Below are 23,728 nucleotides of genomic sequence, written 5' to 3' on the forward strand. Positions count from 1 at the left end.
AATTCTGAAAGTTATGGGATACTAGACCACCTGACCTGCCTCTTGAGAAATCTATATGTAGGTCAGGAAGCAACAGTTAGAACTGGACATGGATCAACAGACTGGTTCCAAATAGGTAAAGGAGTACGTCAAGACTGCATATTGTCACCCTGCTTACTTAACTTATATGCAGAGTACATCATGAGAAATGATGGGTTGGATGAAGCACAAGCTGGAATCAAGGTTGCCGGGAGAAATATCAATAACCTCAGATATGCAGATGACACCACCCTTATGGCAGAAAGTGAAGAGGAACTAAAGAGCCTCTTGATGAAAGTGAAAGAGGAGAGTGAAAAAGTTGGCTTAAAGCTCAACATTCAGAAAACTAAGATCATGGCATCTGGTCCCATCACTTCATGGGAAATAGATGGGGAAACAGTGGAAGCAGTGTCAGATTTTATTTTTTGGGGCTCCAAAATCACTGCAGATGGTGACTGCACCATGAAATTAAAAGATGCTTACTCCTTGGGCTACAAGGAGATCCAACCAGTCCATCCTAAGGAGATCAGTCCTGGGTGTTCATTGGAAGGACTGATGCTGAGGCTGAAACTCCAATACTTTGGCCACCTCATGCGAAGAGTTGACTCATTGGAAAAGACCCTGATGCTGGGAGGGATTGGGGGCAGGAGAAGGGGACTTCGGAGGATGAGATGGCTGGATGGCATCACTGACTCGATGGGCATGAGTTTGAGTAAACTCCGGGAGTTGGCAATGGAGAGGGAGGCCTGGCGTGCTGCGATTCATGGGATCACAAAGAGTTGGACATGACTGAGCAACTGAACCGAACTGAACTGAGACTGTAACAGTTTGCCTGGAAATAATAGAACTGAAATGGTGATTAGAATAGAGTTGCCTCCAGGAAAATCCTTCCTTAGTTACAAAGCTGAACTTTTTCAAGAGTGCAATTTAAAAACTATCTTCAACTGCCTTCAGGATCTATTTTATGGATTATTGCAGATACACAATAATCTGGAAAATACTGAAAAATGAAAAGAATCAGCAATTCCCACTAGACAGCTACTTTTAATATTTTGATATATTATCTTCTTTTTCTTTTCTTCAAGAAAGCAGCCTTTTTGTAACTTTGAGGATGACTTAAAAATGAACTCCTTAGTCAAAAACAATATTGTATCAAACCTCCTTTAGTACAAAGATAGGCAGAACTGATAGGGTCAGAGTAAAGGGACAAAGCCGGTGATTAAATAGTTAATCCCACTAGGGGCCTGTAAGTAGAAAAAATATGGGAGACCCCTTTAAGTTAATGACTACTCAAGAAAGCAGGTTTGCTTAACCACAAAATCAGGCACCCTTGCTTAGCAACAAAATCACACCACAGAAGCACAGGACATGCCCTAAACCAATAAAACAATAGTGGCAGGAGACCTCCATCCCGCCCAGTAAGCCCAGTAGTTAATGATCCCTAGAACATGCTTTCTGCACACATAAAAACAGTAATTTGTGGACCTAGCTTGACCATGTAGAGACAAGAAAACTCCCCTGCCCAACCTGGAGGAGGAACTGATGATGGAAGCAAGATACCTGCCCAAGAGAGATAAAAGTTCTCTCCCTCCCCACCTTTTCTTGGATTATAAAACTGTAGCCAGGTAAGTTCTCAGGGAGTGGCATTTCTTACCCGCCCACTTTGTAAACCTTCACAAAAGTCCTGTTCTAATAAATCACTTCTTATCTACCATTTTGCCTCTTGCTGAATTCTTTTCTGCACTGAGACATAGAGAACTGTGATACTGAAGCTCTTCAGAGCCCCGGGAAACACCAGTTTCAGAACCACTGTGGTCAGGGATGATAAAGCTATATCCTGACTGACTCCTTTCCAGGGAGGACAAACTGCTGCCCCCTGCATTATGACCAACCTGTCATGAAACTGTCATCAACCTATCTTCTGATCTTTCTCAGAGAAAAGCACTGTGTAAAGGGCCCAGCATCAGTCTCTACTGTTGGCAGGTTATGCACTCAGCCAGACCAGCCTTGATGGGGTTAAGCCCATGTTGCTGGGCCCACCCATAACCTTTGCTCCCTCCCACCACTGTGGCTGGTGAGCCCTAAGGTAACTGCAGAAAGAGGCTGACATTTAGAGTGGGTCATTTTGTCCACCTTTTTATTTAAAGTCTCTGCTACATGGATGCCATTTGCTGAGTAATGTGGGACATAAACTTTTCTCACACTCTGTATTCATTCTGAAAGTTTCATCTATGTAACTCTTTCCCCATCCTCTTTGTCAGCAACCTGCCAAAACTTTTTTCTGGGTCCCCACTGTGTAAACAAACTGCCAGTCACTGTCTATGAATTAGTGTATCTGCACTTTTGACCCTCTCTCAACCCAGACACAAACATATTGCTCAAAGTTCTACCCACAGAGAGGATTTTCCATCACAACTGTCTTGCAGGGCCACCTCTGAATGGGGTTATAATGTTGCAGCCATCTGCTGCCAGTTGATGGCAACACATTGTGAAAACCACCTATAAACTAGGACTTAGCTTTTTTCTTCAGTCAAATGGCTTCTGATGCGCAGCACAGGCTCTAGAGCACGAGAGCTTCAGTAGCTGCGGCTCCCCGGTTGTGCAGGGCACAGACTCAATAGTTGTGCGGCATGGGCTTAGTTGGGGTTCCCAGGTGGCACCAGTGGTAAAGAACCCATCTGCCAACGCAGGAGACACAGGTTTGATCCCTGGCTTGGGAAGATCCCCTGCAGGAAGGCATGGCAACCCACTCCAGTATTCTTGCCTGGAGAATCCCATGGACAGAGGAGCCTGGCGGGTTACAGCCCCTAGAGTCACAAAGAGTTGGACACAACTGAAGCAACTTAGCTCGCAGGCATAGCCTTAGTTGCTCCATGGCATGTGGCATCTTCCCCAAACAGGGATCAAACCCAACGTCTCCTGCATTGGCAGGCAGATTCTCTGTCACTGAGCCACTAGGGAAGCCCTTTAGGTCTCTCTGGAGGATGGAAAGAGCTTTGTAAAAGGACAGCGGCATCTTGTTAAGCAAAACCAAAGGACATCATTGTTGTAAGACAGAAACACGTAGATAGATACTAAATGACCAAAAAAAATAGATTCTGCTAGCTATTCACTGTCTCTCAGCTCCAAGCACTCCACTCAAGACTCTGCTCACGATGTTTGGATGTATGTACTAAAATTTCCCGATGTCTTGCCAACCAGTTTCTGGTTAGATTCCGCAAAACGGAAGCCTAAGGTGGAGGTTGGAAAGAGGAAGGACTCTTCCTGCTTTCAGTTCCTCTCAGGCTTGCTCCAGCAGCAGCAGCAGAGCTTTTTTTAGCTGGCCCTGCCACATATCCTGCTGCGCTCCCTTGGGCAGTAAGAACATTATATCCACTGTGCTTCCTCAGCTGCTGTACCATGCCACCTGAACCATCTAAGCACCTGTCAGGTTACCTCTCTCTCCTTTAAAAGTCTGAGTACCAACCATACTGCTTCTGAGGTCTGAAAATCAGCTGAAATGTACTCCTTCCTGAGAAATGATCATCAGTCCCAGAGAGTCTCTCCTTCAAAGCTGTGCTGCTAAGTCGCTTCAGTTGTGTCCAACTCTGTGCGACCCTATGGACTAGAGCCCACCAGGCTCCTCCATTCATGGGATTCTCCAGGCAAGAGTACTGGAGTGGCTGGCAAATCAGTATTAGTATTAGGGGGTCTCCAAAGAAACAGAACCAATAAAAGAAAGATCAACAGAAAGACATACACATAGAGAGACTTACCAGATATTGGCTCATGTGATCATGGAGCTTGAGAGGCCCCACATTTGCAAACTGGGTACCCAGGAAGGCCAGAAGTGTTGTTCAAAGGCCTGAGAGCCAGACAGCCAGTGCTGCAGGTTCCCATCTGTGTCTGAAGGCCTAAGAATCACGAGCATAAAGGGCAGGGAAACAGTCATGTCCCAGCTCCAGCAATCAGGTAAAGGGCAAACTCAGCCTTCCCCTACCTTCCTGTTCCCTTCAGGCCCCCAGCGGATCATACGAAGCACAGCTACGTTAGGGACAGCGATCTGCTTTGCTCAGTTCATCAATTCAAACATTCATCTCTTCTAGAAACCCTCTCACAGACATGCCAAAAATACTGTTTAAAGAGATGTGGGAGTCAAGAGTTTTCAACCTAAGTTTCAACAGCTCTAGCAAAGAACTTAATCAATGTTATAAATACTGTCGCTTTAAAATAAAACTATTCCATCACTCCAAATTTACCCACTAGATTTTAAAAATCAGAGCTGTTTAATATCCACCATCTCCATTTAAAAAATACATTCCACCTCACCCACAATTTTGCACTTTAAAGTTCACAGTCACATTTCTCTATAATAAAAATGTATGTTAATTTGTACCACTTTAAAATTTTCAGTGTACACAATTCAAATTTTTAAAAATTTCTTCTGGCTTGATTAATTACAATTAGCATTATTATACAATGGAGTATAAAAACATATGTTTTGACATACTACTAAATATAAAATAAAATTTATGGAAATATCTATTAATGAGATTGATGTTCCTTTAAAAAAAATAAGATCATATATCTGTGGACAATGTTAATTATTGGGATGAGATGGAGCTCAATGGAAATCAATAACAAAAATATTATCAAGTGTGGGGCTTAAAAATATATTAATAATCACGTGTATTATTTATAAATTATTAATAACATAGATTATAGAAGCTACAACACACTTCAGATAATAGGGATGAATAGAGAGCAGAGACGTAACTTATAATTCTTACTAACCAGTAATCTCCCAAAGTTTAAAGAAAATAAAATTTAAATTTTCTAGTAGCCTTTTGGCAAAGATACTGAAAATATTTCTCCTGATAATCAGAAAAGTACATTTTATTTAAAGGTGTCATGTTTATCTTTGGAAAGTAAACATTGGAGCTTTCATCTCCTTACTTGAAATCACACAAATATATAAAACAAGGTATTGGTTTATCTCTTAGTAGACTTCTCAGAGACTGTTTCAAACTGTCCCTTTATTTAGTGCCTTTGAAATTTTCTTTTATTCCAGGGGAATGCACTATAGTAAAATTAAGTTGGGTATAAAAATTACCTTATTTTTTGTAAAGAGGACAAATGGAGACTGTGAAAGAGAAGCGAAAAAGGAGAAATTGCCAAGTACTACTTTGACCACAGGGAACTCTATTTTAGAAAGAAATACATAATTAGAGAAATTTGTAAGCTGATAAGAACAGATACTACACTTGATCTTAGTAAACATATCCTTTAAAAACTAATGACATCTGTAAACTTGAAATTCATGGGAAGGCTTTGTGAAACTCATGTGGTAACAATACCCCTATTTGAAAGCCATTAGTCAAAGAATATTTTTAAAGACCACTGCACACATAGGGTACAATCAACATTAGTCCTTGTATTAGGCGGTTATTAAAAAAAATGAGAAGCATACTGAAATACAGTTTCAGATATAGGAGTAGAAACAGAAATATATTTTTTTGGGGGGGGGGATAAATATCTGCTTCTAATAAGAATTTCTTTGCAGTAGTCCCAGCTTTATTGTACCCAAGTTTTGACTTAACAGTCAAAGCTAAGATTAATCATAAATTCATCATGTACAAAGTTGACCTTAAATCTCTCACTCCAAAATTCCCAGTCTTTGCAATCCAACCTACCTCTGTAACACTGCTGCCCAGCTCCTCAGAAGTATTATCATTAGTCTTAAGACCCCAAATTTATCACAATCCCTCCAACAACTGTACTATCACCATAGTTTTACTCTAAAATAGGAAAACAGGGCTTCCCCGGTGGCTCAGTGGTAAAGAAACTGCCTGCCAAAGCAGGAGACACAGGTTCGATTCCTGATCCAGGAATATCCCGTGCACCACAACTACTGCGCCTGCGCTCTAGAGCCCAGGAGTCGCAACTAGTGAGCCCACGTGCTGCAACTACGGAAGCCCGCGCGCACCCCGGAGTCTGCGCTCCGCAACAAGAGAAGCCACTGCAATGAGAAGCATGAGGCTGCAACTAGAGGGCAGCCACCACCTGCTGCAACTAGAGAAAAGCCCACATGGCAACGAAGACCCAGCACATCCAAAAACAAACAATTTAAAAACATAAAGAGATATTTATGTCTTGCTATAAAAATTAACTTATAAAATTTACTTCCTTAAGTACAAACAGCAAACAATACTATCATCAGCATCTTTAAGACAAATTGAACCCAACTGTCTAAAGCCACAGAAATCACTGACAAGAATTACAACTGCGTACATGGAGTAAATTTTTAAATTATGTTTTTTTATACAGACTAATTCTCCACTTTCTGACTATTTTATAATATAAACCTCTGGATCTATATATTGGACTTTTAATCATTAGTGGATAAATTTCAAGACAGAACTAAGTCTGAATGAATTCATCACTATATTACAGTACAGCATATTTAACTATTACATAAAATTAGTTTCATTTGAGTCACAACCTCAATTGCCTACAGGGACCAGGAAGTAACCTAAATGTGGAACAGGTTAGGTTTAAGATAACAGAGAGTAATGAAAAGCATTCTGTTCTAAAAGCACTCAATTATTTTTAATACTATAAGCCAAACAAAAAAACATACCTGGAATTGAAATGACCAAATTTATAAGGGGTAGAATTTTGCAATTCTCATTGTTTAGCTTTCACAACATATTCAACAGATTCAAAGCCAATATTTACCTAATACCCACTGGAAAGAAGATACATATAACGAGACAATGCTTATGAAATGTTACTGTTGACACAGCAAGTACATGTGTATAAAGTTGTCTCATTAAATTTTATGAGACCCCAGCAGTGATTAGAATTATATACAAATTACAGATCAAACCTACACCCCTAACTTATTACATTATATCAAAAAGAAAAACACATTTCTGGTGAAAAGAATATTTTATTGCAATACTTTAATACCGAAATTGACTATTTTACATATCCACCAGCTCTTATTCACTGTCCCTATCTATCTCAGAAGATAGTCAAAGTGAGATTAATTGGATGAAGCATTCTCAGCAAATCTAGAATATTCTGTACTTCAATTAAAGTTAGGTCCTTTAATAAATTACATCTTATTCTATTGTTCTATAATATTTATGAAATGATTAGTGCAATAATATCACTGAAGAATCATTTAAAAGGCAAACACCCTATAGATTTGGATTTGTCATCCCGATTCCTCGGCATTCAATAATGTAAGTGTCTTTAGAGGCATCTTCTTCATCTTCTGATTTCTTCACAGTAAATTTAGCCTGAAACCAGAAGAGCATTTAGTATATAAGTAATATGAAGAGGGACACAGGGGACAGCCCATAACTCCTGCTTAAATAGGTAGGCAGTTAATATCAAACTCATTTTATTGAAGAAGCTAGAGATAGAAAGATTAAATGATTCATGAGCAATTAAATAGCCTACATATAAAATACTTTATTCCAGAAGCATTGTCCTTATTCAGAGGTACACAGATTTGTGGAGTTTTGCCAGAATATATGTAACCTGGATCCCATTTCTTACCCACTGAATCAGAACTCCTCAGAAGTGCAGCTTTAAGTAAATATCAATTTTTAAATCTCAATACCTACTAAATTTTTTCTAAAACATGGAACTGAAGCATTTAAACTTCTTTTATCGTGTCAAATATCAAATTACCCTTTAATTTCTCTCAAATTTTCTTGCCAATTTAATTCCCTAAATACAGTATTTAAAATATCTAGTTCTGAGGAGACAGGGGGAGACAGGTGACAGCATCTTCCCTCATCATTATTGGGTTTGACACTGTACTTTTCACTTGTTAACTGATTCAAGTTTAGCTTCGAAACATCTGATCTCTATCACTATATTGTGGAAACATGATTTTTTTAAAAAGCAAATATATTCATTCTAAGAAAATTGAATTAAAATCAAAATAACTGAGGAGGCTGACTGAATCTGTGACAGAGGGATCTGAAGTATGCCTAAAACCTTAGGATTCTCTGAAATACAATTTGAAAACCACTTCTCCAAGGTCCTGTTGGACTGCAATATTTAAAAATTATTCCAGTTTTAGGATTAGATGGCCGTGCATGGACTCTGAAATCTATTGTCATATGAATAAACAATGAATCTGAATTATGAGCTAGAGAGACTAGTTACATGTATATACATTTTTCTCAAATTACAAGCACTATATAAATATGAAAAAAGGTAACAATTATGGAAATAATTTCTAGCCTACATACAAAGTTACAAAAATTCAGAGCTGGAAGGAGCCATAAGGCACACAGTCTCTGGCCTTCCTGCTGAGTTACCCGCACTGAGACAGAATGATGAAGCAGCTTGCCCCTGGTCCCTGAGTTAAAACACAACAATGCTGACTGAGGAACCAGAGCACAAAAACCCAGTTCATGGCACCTTCCACTGTGCAGTCAGTTCAAATAACATATGAGCATCTACTATGTGCAAAGTACTGTAGAAAAAATGCATGTACCCTTGTCGCTGCTATCAAGAAGATCACAGTCTACACGGGGAGACAGACTAATAGTAGTTACAAAATAAAGCATTAAGTAGGATAATAAAAAATACAGTTAACTATCTTTTGAATCAAATATACTTTGCTTTTGCCTCCTATTGAGCCTTTTCCCACAATTTGATCACAATCTACCTATCCTGTCTAATAACAAAAAAGGTACACATTAAGAATCATACAAATAAAATGTGAGGAGTAGGGTAACAGTGGGTTTGTGCTTGGTATACCTCTGTTATGTTTCATTTCTTATTACTACTGTACATTATTTTTGTAACCTTTTAAAATGCATAAGGTCAACACATTCCTTCATAAAATTCTGAGTTATAAATTTTATATTACTTTATAAAATTATGTTATAAACACTGTAGCAAAATAGAAATATGCCACACATCACTGAAAAAGGAATTAAATGATGCTGTATGTGTTAGCTGTTAAAAAAAAGAATAGAGAAGAGAAATAATTTTAAGAGGAGGAAAATACCTAAATGCCAAGAGTGGTCTTACTGGCAAAGGGAAGTTAGGGACAGGATTTTTTTCTCTATTTTCTAAACTTTCTATAAAGAAGTTAGTTTCAGATGAAATACACATGTCATTTAAGAATCCTGTTAAACAAGGTATGAATATGAGATTATTCATGTTAAATTCTTTTTCACTCACTAAAAATTGTACATCTAGGGAATTCCCTGGCAGTCCAGTGGTTAGGATTTAGCACTTTCACTACTAAAGCCCAGGCTGGATGCCTGGTCAGGGAACTAAGATTCTGCAAACCACACTGTATGGCCAAACTTGAAAATACATTAACATATACATACATCTACTTTTCCGAAGTTGAAAGGACTGGTAAAATGTTAGAATTTCAGCAAATATTCTATTCTACAAAAATAAAATCACAAGGAAATAAAATATATGAAATTTTTATATAATAATTTAAGTTTAGCCAACTACAAATCCCTTGTGATTTGATCTTATAGTTCCCATTAAAATGCCTTCACTTACTGTAAGGCAGTACCTACCACATAGGAGCTTTGATGAATGCTCTCCCGGGTTTGCTCAAAGCTCAGTCCTGCCCCTAAGGAACTATCTGGTCCTCAGCAATGAATTTAATCCCTCTGCCTCACATGACTCATAAATAAAATGAGACCAATAATAAATAGCCACCCGCAACAGTCACACACAGTAAGATGAGTCAGCTTCACTGCTGAGTGAGTTCAGTATCTGCCACAGGAAGCAGTCACTGAATGACGGCAATTACAGTTACCACTGAAGTTTTCTGTTTATTAAAATCTGACTCCAAATTGGCCATAATAAAGATCAACCACAATCACAATCAATCATAATAAAGATTTCTGATGGAATACTCACCTTTGCTAGTTGCTCAGCAAAATGTATAGCTGTTTGGGTGTGGAGTGTAACTGGTCCTGTTTTTATTCTGGAAATTCCACTGGCTAACGCCATAAAAATGATCAGCTATTTTAAAAAAAAAAACACACAAAGAAGGAAACTCTCACACATTTACTTAGAGTTAAAAGTCTACTGCTCTTTGTACAAAAATAATACTAGATATCAAAATAGCCAAAAAATAGTTTGTCTTTTAATTGGAGGATAACTGCTTTACAATAGTGTTGGTTTCTGCCATGCATCAACATGAATCAGCCATAGGTATACACACGTCCTCTCTTGAACCTCACTCCCACCGCCCACCCCTCTAGGCTGTCACGCAGCAAACTCCTGCTGGCGATTCATTTTACATATGGTCAAGTATGTTTCAATGCTCCTCTCCCAATTCGTCCCACCGGCTCCTTCCCAACTATGTCTGTGAATCCGTTCTCTGTGTCTGCGTCTCCACTGCTGCCCTGCAAATAGGTTCATCAGTACCAGCCTTCTAGATTTCATATGTATGCATTAATATACAATATTTGTTTTTCTCTTTCTGACTTACTTCACTCTCTAACGGGCTCCAGGTTCATCCTCCTCATCAGAACCAACTCAAATGCATTCCTTTTCCTGGCTGAGTAATATTCCAGTATGTGAGTGAATGTGTGTGTGTGTGTATGTATACACACCACACTTTCTTTATCCATTCATCTGTCAATGAACATCTAAGCTGCTGTGTGTGTGTGTGTGTGTGTGTGTGTACACACACCACACTTTCTTTATCCATTCATCTGTCGATGAACATCTAAGCTGCTGTGTGTGTGTGTGTGTGTGTGTACACACACCACACTTTCTTTATCCATTCATCTGTCGATGAACATCTAAGCTGCTGTGTGTGTGTGTGTGTGTGTACACACACCACACTTTCTTTATCCATTCATCTGTCGATGAACATCTAAGCTGCTTCCATGTCCTAGGTATTGTAAATAGTGCTGCCATGAACACAGGGGCATATGTGTCTTTTTCAAATATGGTTTTCCCAGAGTATATGCCCAATAGTGGGCTTGCTGGGTCATACACGGCTCTAAGTGATAAAGAACCTGCCTGATAATGCAGGAGACATAAGAGACATAGGTTCGATTCCTGCTTCAAGGAGATCCCCTGGAGGAGGACACAGCAACCCATTCCAGTATCTTTGCCTGGAGAATCCCATAGACAGAGGAGCTGGAGGGGGCTACAGTCCATAGGGTCACACATGAGCAAAGTGACGTAGTGACTGAGCTGGACATGAGCAAAGTGACCTAGTGACTGAGCTGGACATGAGCAAAATGACCTAGTGACTGAGCTGGACATGAGCGAAGTGACTTAGCACACACGCACATTACCACTTCACGCTATAACTCTTTATTCCTAGTTTAAAAAAGAATTTCCATTTCTTTAGGTTTACAAAAATCCTAAGATGATAGAAAACCTGTGAAACCAAAAGTCTGTGGAATAGCACAAAAATGCTTAGTAAGTTTATAAACTTAATGTTTAAGAACACAGAGTTGAAAATTAACAAATTTTATCAGACCACCTGTCCCTGTAAGTTAGTATATGTAAACTGACAAGTTTCCTTAAAAGTTCTAAAATTACAACACTTTAATAGGTAAACAAATACACTAATACAGAATTACTGGACTGTAGAATAGTAAGAAGGAAGAGACTAGAAATAGGAAAACTGTCTTAAGAAACTGGTCAAAAAACCTTGAAGAATACTTTTCTAAGCAGAGACATCTGATTGTGATTAAGGGGAAAAACTGGGAGAAAGGAAAACCTATCAAGACAGTGGACCATAAAAAGACTGCATTTGGAAATATTTATTAGCACTTCTCAATGTGAGTAGATGTGTTAGGTTTGAGAGGTGTATGACACATCCAAGTGGAGATGCTGACAGGCGTTAAGAGGTATAATGGATATGGAGTTAAGGAGACAGGTCTGGGCTAATGAAATAAATTTAGAAGCTATCAGCATACGGATGGTACTTGAGCCACGACACTGGAAAAAATAACTGAGAGACTACATACAGATAAACAAAAGAGGTGTGAGCTTAAGCACAAGGGCTCTCCAAAATCCAGAAGTTGAGAAGAGGTAAACAACAATAATAATAAACTAGCAAAGGGACTAGAACGTATGGCTAGCGACACAGAAAGATAACAGTATTTCAGAAATCAAGTGAAGAAAGTATTTCAAGAATGAAGGAGTGCTCGGTGTTTCCAATGCTATAGCCAGGTTGAGTAAGATGAAAACTGAAATTTGTTGTATATAAATTCCAGAATAATACTTTAAAAATGGACTGAATTAGAACATGCCAATCAGCGTCTGAAAGTCAACAACTAAATTTATATTCAATCTAACTGTCCAATATTCAAATCTAATAGGCTTGGAGGCTTTTATCCTAAAGTGTCATTACCTGGTCTTGCAGATACTCATCCACAGCACCACCATGTCTAAGATTTGCCAACAGCATTTCAGCAGCTTCAATTCCAACCTTGTCTGCATTGACACCTACAACAGACACAATGTAAAAAAAAAAATTACTAAGAGGCAAAAAGTTTAACATATCCCAGTCAGCAGTGGCATAACATCTTTTAGGCCTCTGAACTCACCCATTTCAACTTTTAGGATACGATCTTCATGTACTGAATCTTCTAAGAGTTAAGCATATGCAAACACATTATTAAATGGACCAGTGAGGGGGTGGGGGAACAGGCTTTGGTCCTGTTTAAGAAGTACTAATTATAAAAAATTATAAAATCAATTTATATGAGACCCTATACTACTCTATAATACTATGCCTTGATTTCAAAATTTTTAACTCACAATTCATATATGTTAAAATTAGTCTGCAGACAATTCTATTAGAATTAAAGGATTTTCTAAAAGTTCAGATAATTTTCACCTAAGGAAGTGCAGACAAAGATTCTCAGCTTATATATACAAAGTTTTATTCTTTTAAGATTTGAACAAGTATTACCTTATTTGTTTCTTGGCAGCACTGCACAGCTTGTAGGACCCTAGCTCCCTGACCAGGGATGGAATCCAGGCCCTGGAAGTTGTAACCACTCGACTGCCAGGGAATTCCCTGGTATTATCTTATTTTAAAAATAAGAATATTTATTCCATTGTTCTACTTCCTGCTTCTCTACATATACCACAAATATTTGGTGCAATGCTTAAATACAAAATAAATACATCAAATGTAGTGGAATGTCAGATGATTCTTTTTATTTACTTTAAACTAAAAGAACCCTATGGGCTTCCCTGGTGGCTCAGCGGTAAAGAATCCACCTTCCAGTGCAGGAGACGTGGGTTCAAACCCTGGGTTGGGAAGATCCCCTGGAGAAGGAAAGGCAACCCACTCCAGTATTCTTTCCCGGGAAATCTCATGAACAGAGGAGCTTGGTGGGCTACAGTCCATGGGGTCACAAGAGTCTGACAACTTAATGACTAAGCAACAAGAACAAAATTAACCCTTGGCTGCAAATGAAAATGGCTTTTGAAAAACAAGAATCTGGTTCATTTTTATATTTGGAAATTCACCTAACTATATACATGTCTTGATAAACTGTCCCAGAAAATGGAAATCAAATTTTAACCATTTTTTCCCTTACAGAAGTCACTATAATAATGTAATACATTAAACTATCTTTATAACATTAATCAATCATTTACATGACTGAATGAAATGGTTTGGAACATGTATGAATCTTGACTTTTTGGTAAACTACTCTGCCTCTTCCATTTCTTCTTCTAGATGGAAATAGAGATGATAATACCTTAGTTGCGAAGTTGTTAAAATCAGAGATAATATTTATAAAGCTTTTAATTTCAATACTAGTTCATAATAAGCTGTTAATAAGAATAGCTACTATTGATAACACACATGATACTATATATGTACCATACTAAGTGGCAGAAACTGGTTCCTTAGCTAAGGAGGTACTAAAAAAATAGAGGGTAAGTGCTCAGCTTATGGTATAAACTATATATCCAATGAAAGTTCAGAAAAGGGAATTATAAGTTCCAGAATAATTTGAGAATGTTTCATGAAGCATTAAAGGACTTCAAGGACTTGAGTCCTTGAAGAACAGCTAAAATTTCCAGGGAGTATGAAAAAAAGGAAGCAATTCCTGACTTTGTAGTATTAGAGAACAGTAGTTGCACTAAGGTTTCTCAAGGTTTCTCTGCCAAGTGGCAAACTATTTCTCAGAGCCATTCACATTCCTTCCTACCCAGCTGCCTTGACAGTGAATAATGGTATGAATGGACCTACATTACCAGCTATTAGTAGGAGTCTATGGTAACTGAACAAAATGAAGTAAATATGAGAATTTTTTTTGTTAGTACTATGTTCTAAAGAAAAGAGCAAAATCCTGATTTCTTTGGAAGACCTAAGGTTTTTCTGACAAACACTCTTATGGCATTTTAGAGATTTCTTAAAATCGCCTCAATTTTGATGGCTTATAACAGATTTAAAAAATATTCAATGATTTGAGGTTTCTTCTAGCTTATTAAAGGGACAAAACTGAACAGAGAAAGTCAAAGGACTGATTACAGCATCAGAGACATGCTCTGAATTACTACATATACTGAAGGAGGAAAACAAAGTGCTAACTATAAGCTAGTGGTGTCCATACATAAGAAACAAGATTGATAAGCCAGAGGTATAATTCATCTTAGCAGATTAATTTGTCCCATAGTAAAGTACAGAAGTAACTGAAAGATGAGTGGTCAACAAATCACACAGATATATAACAATGTGAAAACATATATTCTGTCCATATTGCAATCATATAAACGTGGAAACAATTCTTGTATGTAGATAATGGTCTGATCTCATTTTTGAGTTAAGGAAAGCACAGAGTCACCATGTAACATAACTGCAGACATAGGAACAACTTAGGTTTTATTGCTCTCAATTTAGTGCTGTTATAATACACTGCCTCTATCTAAAACTGCTAAGATTTAAAAAAAAAAACAAAAACAAAACCCCTCAAATCTCACCTTTGCAAAGAATTAAAGAATGTTTTAGCTGGAAGGCTTTCAGAGATTCTTCAGACTAATTCTCTCACTCAATAGATAAAGAAATCAAGATCAAAATAGTTTTAGTAACTGAGACAAGGACAAAAATATGATTCATTACAACTTATTGCTTGTAATACATATGGTGGTGTGGACAACCAGCCAGTGCTGCTTCTGATTATAATGCTTAAACATTAGGATTCAGAGTCTAGCAATTTTCTAGTTAATTTAAATCAGAAATAAAAAGAGATCTAGATATTGGGAGCCATGACATTCTCTTGAGACCCTTAATATAGACAACCTACCAGGTGGCTCTGGAGAAGGAAATGGCAACCCACTCCAGTATTCTCGCCTGCAGAATCCCGCGGGCAGAGGAGCCTGGCGGTCCACAGTCCACGGGGTCCCAAGAGTCAGACCGACTTAGCGACTAAGCCACCACCACCAGGAGGCTCCGTGGTAAAGAATCCTTCTGCAGTACAGGAGATGCAGGTTCACCCCCTGGGCTGGGAGTATCCTCTGGAGGGGGCATGGAGACCCACTCCAGTGTTCTTGCTTAGAGAACCCCACAGATACAGGAGCAGAGTGGGTCAGAGTCCCCAGGGTCACAAAGAGTCGACATGACCGAAGCCACTTAGCAGACACAGGAAGAGCGAAGACCCCGAGGTACCTCTGCATTTGCTAGTTACAGCCCCTGGGACTTGAGCGCCTGACTGGAAACACGGGCAGGCAACTTCAGCAAGTACGCAACTCTATCTTCTCATCCCTCCCACCACTGCAGGTCTAAAAATAACAACTGTGCGTTCTATATGCGTGCTGTCCAAAAACACCTCATATGACAAAGTTTAAAAATGTTGATGAAATATTAGGAAAGAAAATTTTTCTGGGCTGGTAGTAGAGTTAATTCCAAGTGTTGCTAATAACAGAGCAATGACCCCTTTATGATATCAATGCAACATATCTAAAACTATCATCTACACTGGCAAACTAACTCTACCTCCCATATTCACAAAGTTGTAAATGTTTCCAGGTACGCAAGCTAGAAATCAAGGTCATTACACTGCCTCCCTCACCTTCCATATCCAGTTGATCACCAGTCTATTCACTCCCCTAAACACCCTTATATCACTACTCATCTCTCCAGCCTCAGTCATTGCATTCCTTGGTGTAGGCCCATCATTTCTGATCTGAACTGATGTAACAGACTTGTCTTCCTGCCTCCACTATGTTTTTCCTCTAATCTGCTACACAGTTACTTACTTTCCAAAGACCTGGTCTTATATCCCTCCTTAAAATATTCATTTTCAGGATGAAACCCAAACTCCTTTATGAGGCATATAAAGCTATTCAAAATCTTGACTTCTCTAATCTCATCTCTGTTTCTCCCTGACCCAGATCCTCTACTCATCACTTATGTCTGTAGTTGCCCAAACAACATCAGCACTTTCCTTTGTCCTCTTCTTTAGCTCTCCCCAGCCTTTTTTTTTGGCCACTCCACATAGCATGAGCGATCTTAGCTCCCAACCAGGGATCAGACTCATAATTGAACTCATGCCCCCAGCAGTGGAAGCACTGAGTCTTATCCACTGGACCACCAGGGAAGTCCCAGCTCTCACTTTTCTATCCAGCTAACTTTTACTTCTCTATAGAACCCACTGGAGGACCACTGAACAACACAAGATAGATTTGGGATCAATCAGTCCCCAAAGAATTAGCTGTTTTTCTCCTGTGTTCCTAGGTGCCCTGGAGATAGAACAATCACAGCACTGGTCTGTCTCCTCTGTCAGACTAAACCAGGCAGCAGAAATGGTGGTTCTCACTTCTGAATCCTTCATGTACAGTACCTAGCAGGTCTTGGTACTCAAGGATAATACAAACTGAACTCACATTTCACTCAGTGCCTGCCAAGCACGGTATAACTTCTGACATATGGGCTCCTAGTCTCTGTTTTATATTTTGCATTATCTTTGCCCTCTTAAGACTGTTAAAGATACTGCATATAACACCTCACCATTCATGTTGATTCCTCACTGCACCTAACAAGTAATGAATATACACTATATAGTCTTGATCACTATTTCTCAAATTTTATTATACATTAGAGAGCTTATTCAAACAGATTTTTAGGCCCCAAAGATTCTGGTTTCACACAAATGAGGTGGGTCCCCAGAACTAGCTATTTCCAGCAAACTCCCAGATGATGCCGATATGCTACCTGTTCGCCAACCACACACTGAACAGCACAGTTTTAAACAACTCATTTATGTCTGATCAGCAAATATGTTAATTTTACCTATTCTATTACACTGGTTAAATGTGACACCCAACTACTGTCTAGATCTACCAACTGAGCAGACTAAAATTACCTGAATTCGTGTATTCAGCAGTACTAATATAGTTAAATGGCATGAGTGTAATAAAAAGATGCTATCAAGTAGGAAGAAAGCAATCAAGTACCACACAAATAATGAAGAGTTCAAAGATTAATAGAAGGAAATGGCAACCCACTCCAGTATTCCTGCCTGGGAAATCTGATGGACAGAGGAGTCTGGTGGGCTACAATCCATGAGGTCACAAAGAGTTGGACATGACTGAGCAGCAGAACACACACACATGTAATAGCAAAAGTAACTTTAAATACTAACAGATGCATACATGCATCTCCTCTCCCAAATATGCCAAATACTATAGAAATTTCCCTCTCACAAAAACATTCAGTATTTTGAAATCAACACTGTAATAACTGATGCAGGGAAGAACCATCACATGTTAAAACCACTGGAGGAAAGCTGTATTGATACAGAATAATCAAATAGTCTCAAAGTATTATCCTAGAGTATTTATGAATTATAATACAAAGGGAAAGGGGGAAATTCCCTGGTGGTCCAGTGGTTAGGACTCCACAATTTCACTGCAATGGTGAGACAATGAAAAGGAGGGGAGGAAGAAAGGGAGAAACCCTTATAGCAGACAGACCTGGAGGACACCACCGTACCAGGTGACCACAGTCTGCTTTACTGACAAAAGACAGACTGACATTATGTGCACCTTGATGTGATTTAATGGCTCAGCGGTAAAGAAACTGCCCACAGTGCAGGAGACCCAAGAGACATGAGTTTGATCCCTGGGTTGGGAAGATTCCCAGGAGGAAGAAATGGCAACCCACTCCAGTATTCTTGCCTGGAAAATTCCATGGACAGAAGAGTCCATGGGGTCACAAAGAGTCTGACATGACTGAGTGCTCACTCATTCACTGATGTGATACAATAGAATATACACAAAATCACCTGTGCAACAGTCTTACTAAAAATGTTTAACCTGAATAAATATGAGATAATCAGACAAATTCACATAATGGAAAATCCTGTAAGAAAATGGCTTGGAGTTTTCAAAATGTAAATATCATGAAAGGGGGAAAAAATAAAGGCAAAGAAACTATTCTGTAGTTAAAAAAGAAACTAAACAGACATGATAACCAATGCTGCGTGTGCTCAAAAACAAACAAAACAAAACATCTCAAATTACTCTAAAGAATATTTTGGAGGCAACTGGCTGCATCTAAAAATAACAGACAGATTCTTTAGGTATAAAAATGGTAATGTGGGATTTCCCTGGAGGTTCAGTGGTTAAGACTTTTCACTTCCAAGGCAGGGGGTGCAGGTTGAACCCCTGGTTCGGGAAACTGAGATTCCCACATGCAGCACAGCACGGTCAAACAATTAAAAAAAAAAAGTGGCATTTGATGATGCAGGTATTATTCTTTGGATGAACACACTGCAACATTCAGCGGGGAGACTGGGTACCTCCAACCTTTCACAGACATGGTTCAGAAACACACAGTCAGTTCAGTAGCTCAGTCGTGTCCAACTCTTTGCGACGCCATGAATCGCAGCACACCAGGCCTCCCTGTCCATCACCAACTCCCAGAGTTTACTCAAACTCATGTCCATCAAGTCGGTGATGCCATCCAGCCATCTCATCTGTCATCCCCTTCTCCTCCTGCCTGCAATCTTTCCCATCATCAGGGTCTTTTCCAATGAGTTAGTTCTTCACATCAGGTGGGCAAAGTATTGGAGTTTCATCTTCAGCATCAGTCCTTCCAATGAACACCCAGGACTGATCTTTAGGATGGACTGGTTGGATCTCCTTGCAGTCCAAGGGACTCTCAAGAGTCTTCTCCAACACCACAGTTCAAAAGCATCCATTTTTCAGTGCTCAGCTTTCTTCACAGTCCAACTCTCACATCCATACAGGACCACTGGAAAAACCATAGCCTTGACTAGACGGACCTTTGGTGGCAAAGTAATGTCTCTGCTTTTTAATATGCTATCTATTAGAAACACACAACATGTAGCTAAATGTTCATAACCAGTGTATCTAGGAAAGCAGTGTATGGACATTCACTAATCATTCAACCTTTCTGTGAGATTGAAAATTTTCAAAGTATAAAGTTGGAGGAAAGACTTAAAATTTAACTGACTCTAAAACAGAACCAGTTAACCATATCCAGACTACCTGAAAAACTATGGACAGAGATTCAATACACTGTACAGGAGGCAGGGATCAAGACCATCTGCAAGGAAAAGGAATGCAAAAAGGCAAAATGTCTGTCTGAGGAGGTCTTATAAATAGCTGAGAAAAGAAGAGAGGTGAAAGGCAAAGGAGAAAAGGAAAGATATTCCCATTTGAATGCAGAGTTCCAAAGAATAGCAAGAAGAGATAAGAAAGCATTCTTCAGATATCAATGCAAAGAAATAGAGGAAAACAATAGAATGGAAAAGTCTAGAGAGCTCTTTGAGAAAATTAGAGATACCAAGGGAACATTTCATACAAAGATGGGCTCAAATAAAGGACAGAAATGGTATGGACCTAACAGAAGCAGAAGATATTAAGAAGAGGTGGCAAGAATACACAGAAGAACTGTAAAAAAAAGATTTTCATGACCCAGATAATCACAATGGTGTGATCACCAATCTAGAGTCGGACATCCTGGAATGTGAAGTCAAGTGGGCCTTAGGAAGTATCACTATGAACAAAGATAGTGGAGGTGATGGAATTCCAGTTGAGCTATTTCAAATCCTAAAAGACAATGCTGTGAAAGTGCTGCATTCCATATGCCAGCAAATTTGGAAAACTCAGCAGTGGCCACAGGACTGGAAAAGGTCAGTTTTCATTCCAATCCCAAAGAAAGACAATGCCAAAGAATGCTCAAATTACCACACGACTGCACTCATCTCACACATTAGTAAAGTAATGCTCAAAATTCTCCCAGCCAGGCTTCAACAGTACATGAATCATGAACTTCCAGATGTTCAAGCTGGATTTAGAAAAGGCAGAGGAACCAGAGATCAAATTGCCAACATCCACTGGATCATCGAAAAAGCAAGAGAGTTTCAGAAAAACATCTACTTCTGCTTTAATCACTGTGCAAAAGCCTTTGACTGTGTGGACCACAACAAACTGTGGACAATTCTTCAAGAGATGGGAGTACCAGACCACCTTACCTGACTCCTGAGAAACCTGTATGCAGGTCAGGAAGCAACAATTAGAACTGGACATGGAACAACAGACCAGTTCAAAAGCGGGAAAGGAGTCCATCAAGGCTGTATATTGTCACCCTGCTTCTTTAACTTATATGCAGAGTACATCATGAGAAATGCTGGGCTGGATGAAGCACAAGCTGGAATCAAGACTGCCAGGAGAAATATCAAAAACCTCAGATATACAGATGACACCACCCTTATGGCAGAAAGTGAAGAACTAAAGAGCCTCTTGATGAAAGTGAAAGAGGAGAGTGAAAAAGTTGGCTTAAAACTCAACACTCAAAAAACTAAGATCATGGTATCTGGTCCCATCACTTCATGGCAAATAGATGAAGAAACAATGGAAACAGTGACAGACTTTATTTTGGGGGACTCCAAAATCACTGCAGATGGTGACTGCAGCCAAGAAATTAAAAGACGCTTGCTCCTTGGAAGAAAAGTTATCACCAACCTAGAAAGCATATTAAAAAGCAGAGACATTACTTTGCCAACAAAGGTGCATCTAGTCAAGGCTATGGTTTTTCCAATAGTCATGTAAGGATGTGTTAGGTGGACTATAAAGAAAGTGGAGCACCAAAGAATTGATGCTTTTGAACTTGGTGTTGGAGAAGACTCTTGAGAGCCCCTTGGACTGGAAGATCCAACCAGTCCATCCTAAAGGAGATCAGTCCTGGGTGTTCATTGGAAGGACTGATGCTGAAGATGAAACTCCAATACTTTGGCCACCTCATGCAAAGAACTGACTCATTGGAAAAGACCCTGATGCTGGGAGGGATTGGGGGCAGGAGGAGAAGGGGACAACAGAGGATGAGATAGCTGGATGGCATCACCAACTCAATGTTCATGAGGTTGAGTAAAGTCTGGGAGTTGGTGATGGACAGGGAGGCCTGACATGCTGCAGTCCATGGGGTTGCAAAGATTCAGGCACAACTAAGCGACTGAACTGAATTGAACCATATCCTTTTAAACTTGTCATCCATCAGTCTATAATATTCTAATCCTGACAGATAATTAAAGAATAATTAATTAATTGCTGTACACTAGAACTGGGAATAGTATACCCTTCATTTATCTGTACCTCGTTTACCAAGCGATGATCCAGCAAACAGACAGCCAGTGGATGTCTCAGCAATAATGCTATATAAGGGGAAAAAACAGTATTACTATCTATGCTATAAATATTCCAATATTACATGCAAATACAACACAGGAGAACAGTGACTATTAAATACACAGAATTAGATCTGGCTAGGATATTGCAAAAGTGAAATTTTTCATACAGAGAGCAACATGTTTAGCGTTCTCCATCTTCATCAGGGTATTAGTATCTTTCAGCACTTCTGACAAGAAGTCACACCAGATTTTGATTCACACACAGGTAAGGAATGGTCTTCCCAGAAATCATTTCATCAGCACTAAGTAAGACCATTTCAGAGGCATGCTATACTGATGATATTAAATGTAAATATCTTTCTACAGAGATGTTTGGTTTTCTTTTATATCAATAGTTTTCATAATAGTATTATATGCAGAAAATACACTTACTTTAAACTCCTTAATAGAAGCTATGAAAAAGAGTTTAAAAGCTAAATATTCACAAAAGATAGTTTTATTGTTCAAAAATATTAAAGCATTTTTATAACACTTAAATCAATAACTCCTAATGGGAAAATATATAATATTTCTTTTCTAAGTAGACCTTTGCTACATCTAATATTTACTTGTAAACTGAATTCACACTTGAGATATAGAAAAGCAACTGGGAATATTTCTCATAGGATAATCTTCAAAGGCTAACTTCTGATTAGCTTAAACATTTAAGCTCACTATATAAACAGAAAGGCTCTTATAGTAAGAAGTAAACCATCCTCAGAAAAAAATTCAGAATAAAATTATCATAATTCATCATACTGTTGTTTTAGGTAGGAATGCCCTTAAAAAATATGCCTTAAAACTGCAAATTTTAAAATGACAAACATTTAATTAAAAAAGGCTAAAAAAAAAAAAAGTATAACTGTTTCAGGGTGCTCTCAACCAACATCCAGGAAAAAGTATATTGTCTCACATTATTCCATTTCCATTGCCAAAAGCTTGGTCTTTAGGTTCCTGAACAGGCTGGATGTTAACATACAGATCCCGAATCTCCTTCCTGATGCATCTTACGGCTGCCGCCGCCATATCTTTTGCTACCTATTTTGGTAAGACAGAAAAATAGAATACATTAATAATTATTTTGACAGCTGCGTTCAAGCCTTCAAAGATACAGAATTAAGAATTTTTCCATGCATCATATAAAAACTCAACTTTAAAGAGTAAAATAAGCACAGAATTTTAAGAAAAACTTACCATGAAAAGATTTACTTAAAAATTCTCTCAATTAAATTTAGATGATATAATACTTATGAAGACAAACACTTACTTCTAAGATCATCTAGACAACTTTATTTTTTGATACCTTATATTTAAAATTTTTATTGGAGTATAGTTGATTTGCAATGTTGTGTTACTTTATAGAGTAAAGTGAATCAGACAACTTACTTTAAATGGCAAAACACCAGCAACAAAAGCTCTTCCATATATCTTAGTCACACAGCCACGGTCAGTTAAATTTATTGGGCTCAACTGTTTAACTGGCGACATTCGGACAATCACTTCACCACCTCCCTTTGGGTAGTAGCCCCTATGAAAAGTATAATACATAAACCGACTGCATGACAAAAAAATAAAGCTCAGTATTTACAATAAAATAGCATGTGAGTAATACCAACCATATAATTAATGTTTCACATTTCTAAATAATGTTTTAGATTTGTACTTTCCCATTACGGTAGACTCAGGGTTTGTTGTTGTTTAGTTGCTAAGTCATATCCAACTCTTTGTGACCCTATGGACTGTAGCCCACCAGGCTCCTTAGTCCATGGGATGTCCCAGGCAAGAAAGACTCAAGTTCATGTGACTATTTAACCGATTATTGACCAGAGATATGTTAATCCATCTTTTGTTACCTGAACAGTATTGACCAGAGGCATATCAATTCATTTTAGAGGTGATACAATTAACATCACTGTGTGAAGCTAGCTTAAAATTGATGAAGGGTTCATTATACAACTTATGATGGCTGTTACCATTCACATTTTGCTCCATTAAGCTTTTGTTCCTACCCTATGTATATTATAAATGTAAAATTTTTGAAA

The 23,728-nt window shown here is 38.5% G+C and overlaps 1 protein-coding gene across 3 annotated transcripts in view; it reads right to left on the bottom strand.

The window, feature by feature from the left end:
• Positions 1 to 6,929: 6,929 nt before the first annotated feature.
• The window catches only part of RTCA (RNA 3'-terminal phosphate cyclase), a 28,588-nt gene continuing 11,789 nt past the window's right edge, over positions 6,930 to 23,728 (bottom strand). For all 3 annotated transcript variants that reach the window (XM_020906070.2, XM_020906067.2, XM_020906068.2), the window contains 6 exons: positions 23,073 to 23,214; positions 22,600 to 22,724; positions 21,613 to 21,671; positions 12,383 to 12,477; positions 9,919 to 10,023; positions 6,930 to 7,304 (listed from right to left, as the gene is read on the bottom strand). In XM_020906070.2, coding sequence (XP_020761729.1) covers positions 7,203 to 7,304; positions 9,919 to 10,023; positions 12,383 to 12,477; positions 21,613 to 21,671; positions 22,600 to 22,724; positions 23,073 to 23,214 — 628 coding nt within the window. In that variant the 3' untranslated portion in view covers positions 6,930 to 7,202. The remainder of the gene's footprint in view (positions 7,305 to 9,918; positions 10,024 to 12,382; positions 12,478 to 21,612; positions 21,672 to 22,599; positions 22,725 to 23,072; positions 23,215 to 23,728) is intronic.

This window comes from Odocoileus virginianus, chromosome 5 (genome assembly GCF_023699985.2).
Source record: "Odocoileus virginianus isolate 20LAN1187 ecotype Illinois chromosome 5, Ovbor_1.2, whole genome shotgun sequence".
Taxonomy (NCBI): Eukaryota; Metazoa; Chordata; class Mammalia; order Artiodactyla; family Cervidae; genus Odocoileus; species Odocoileus virginianus.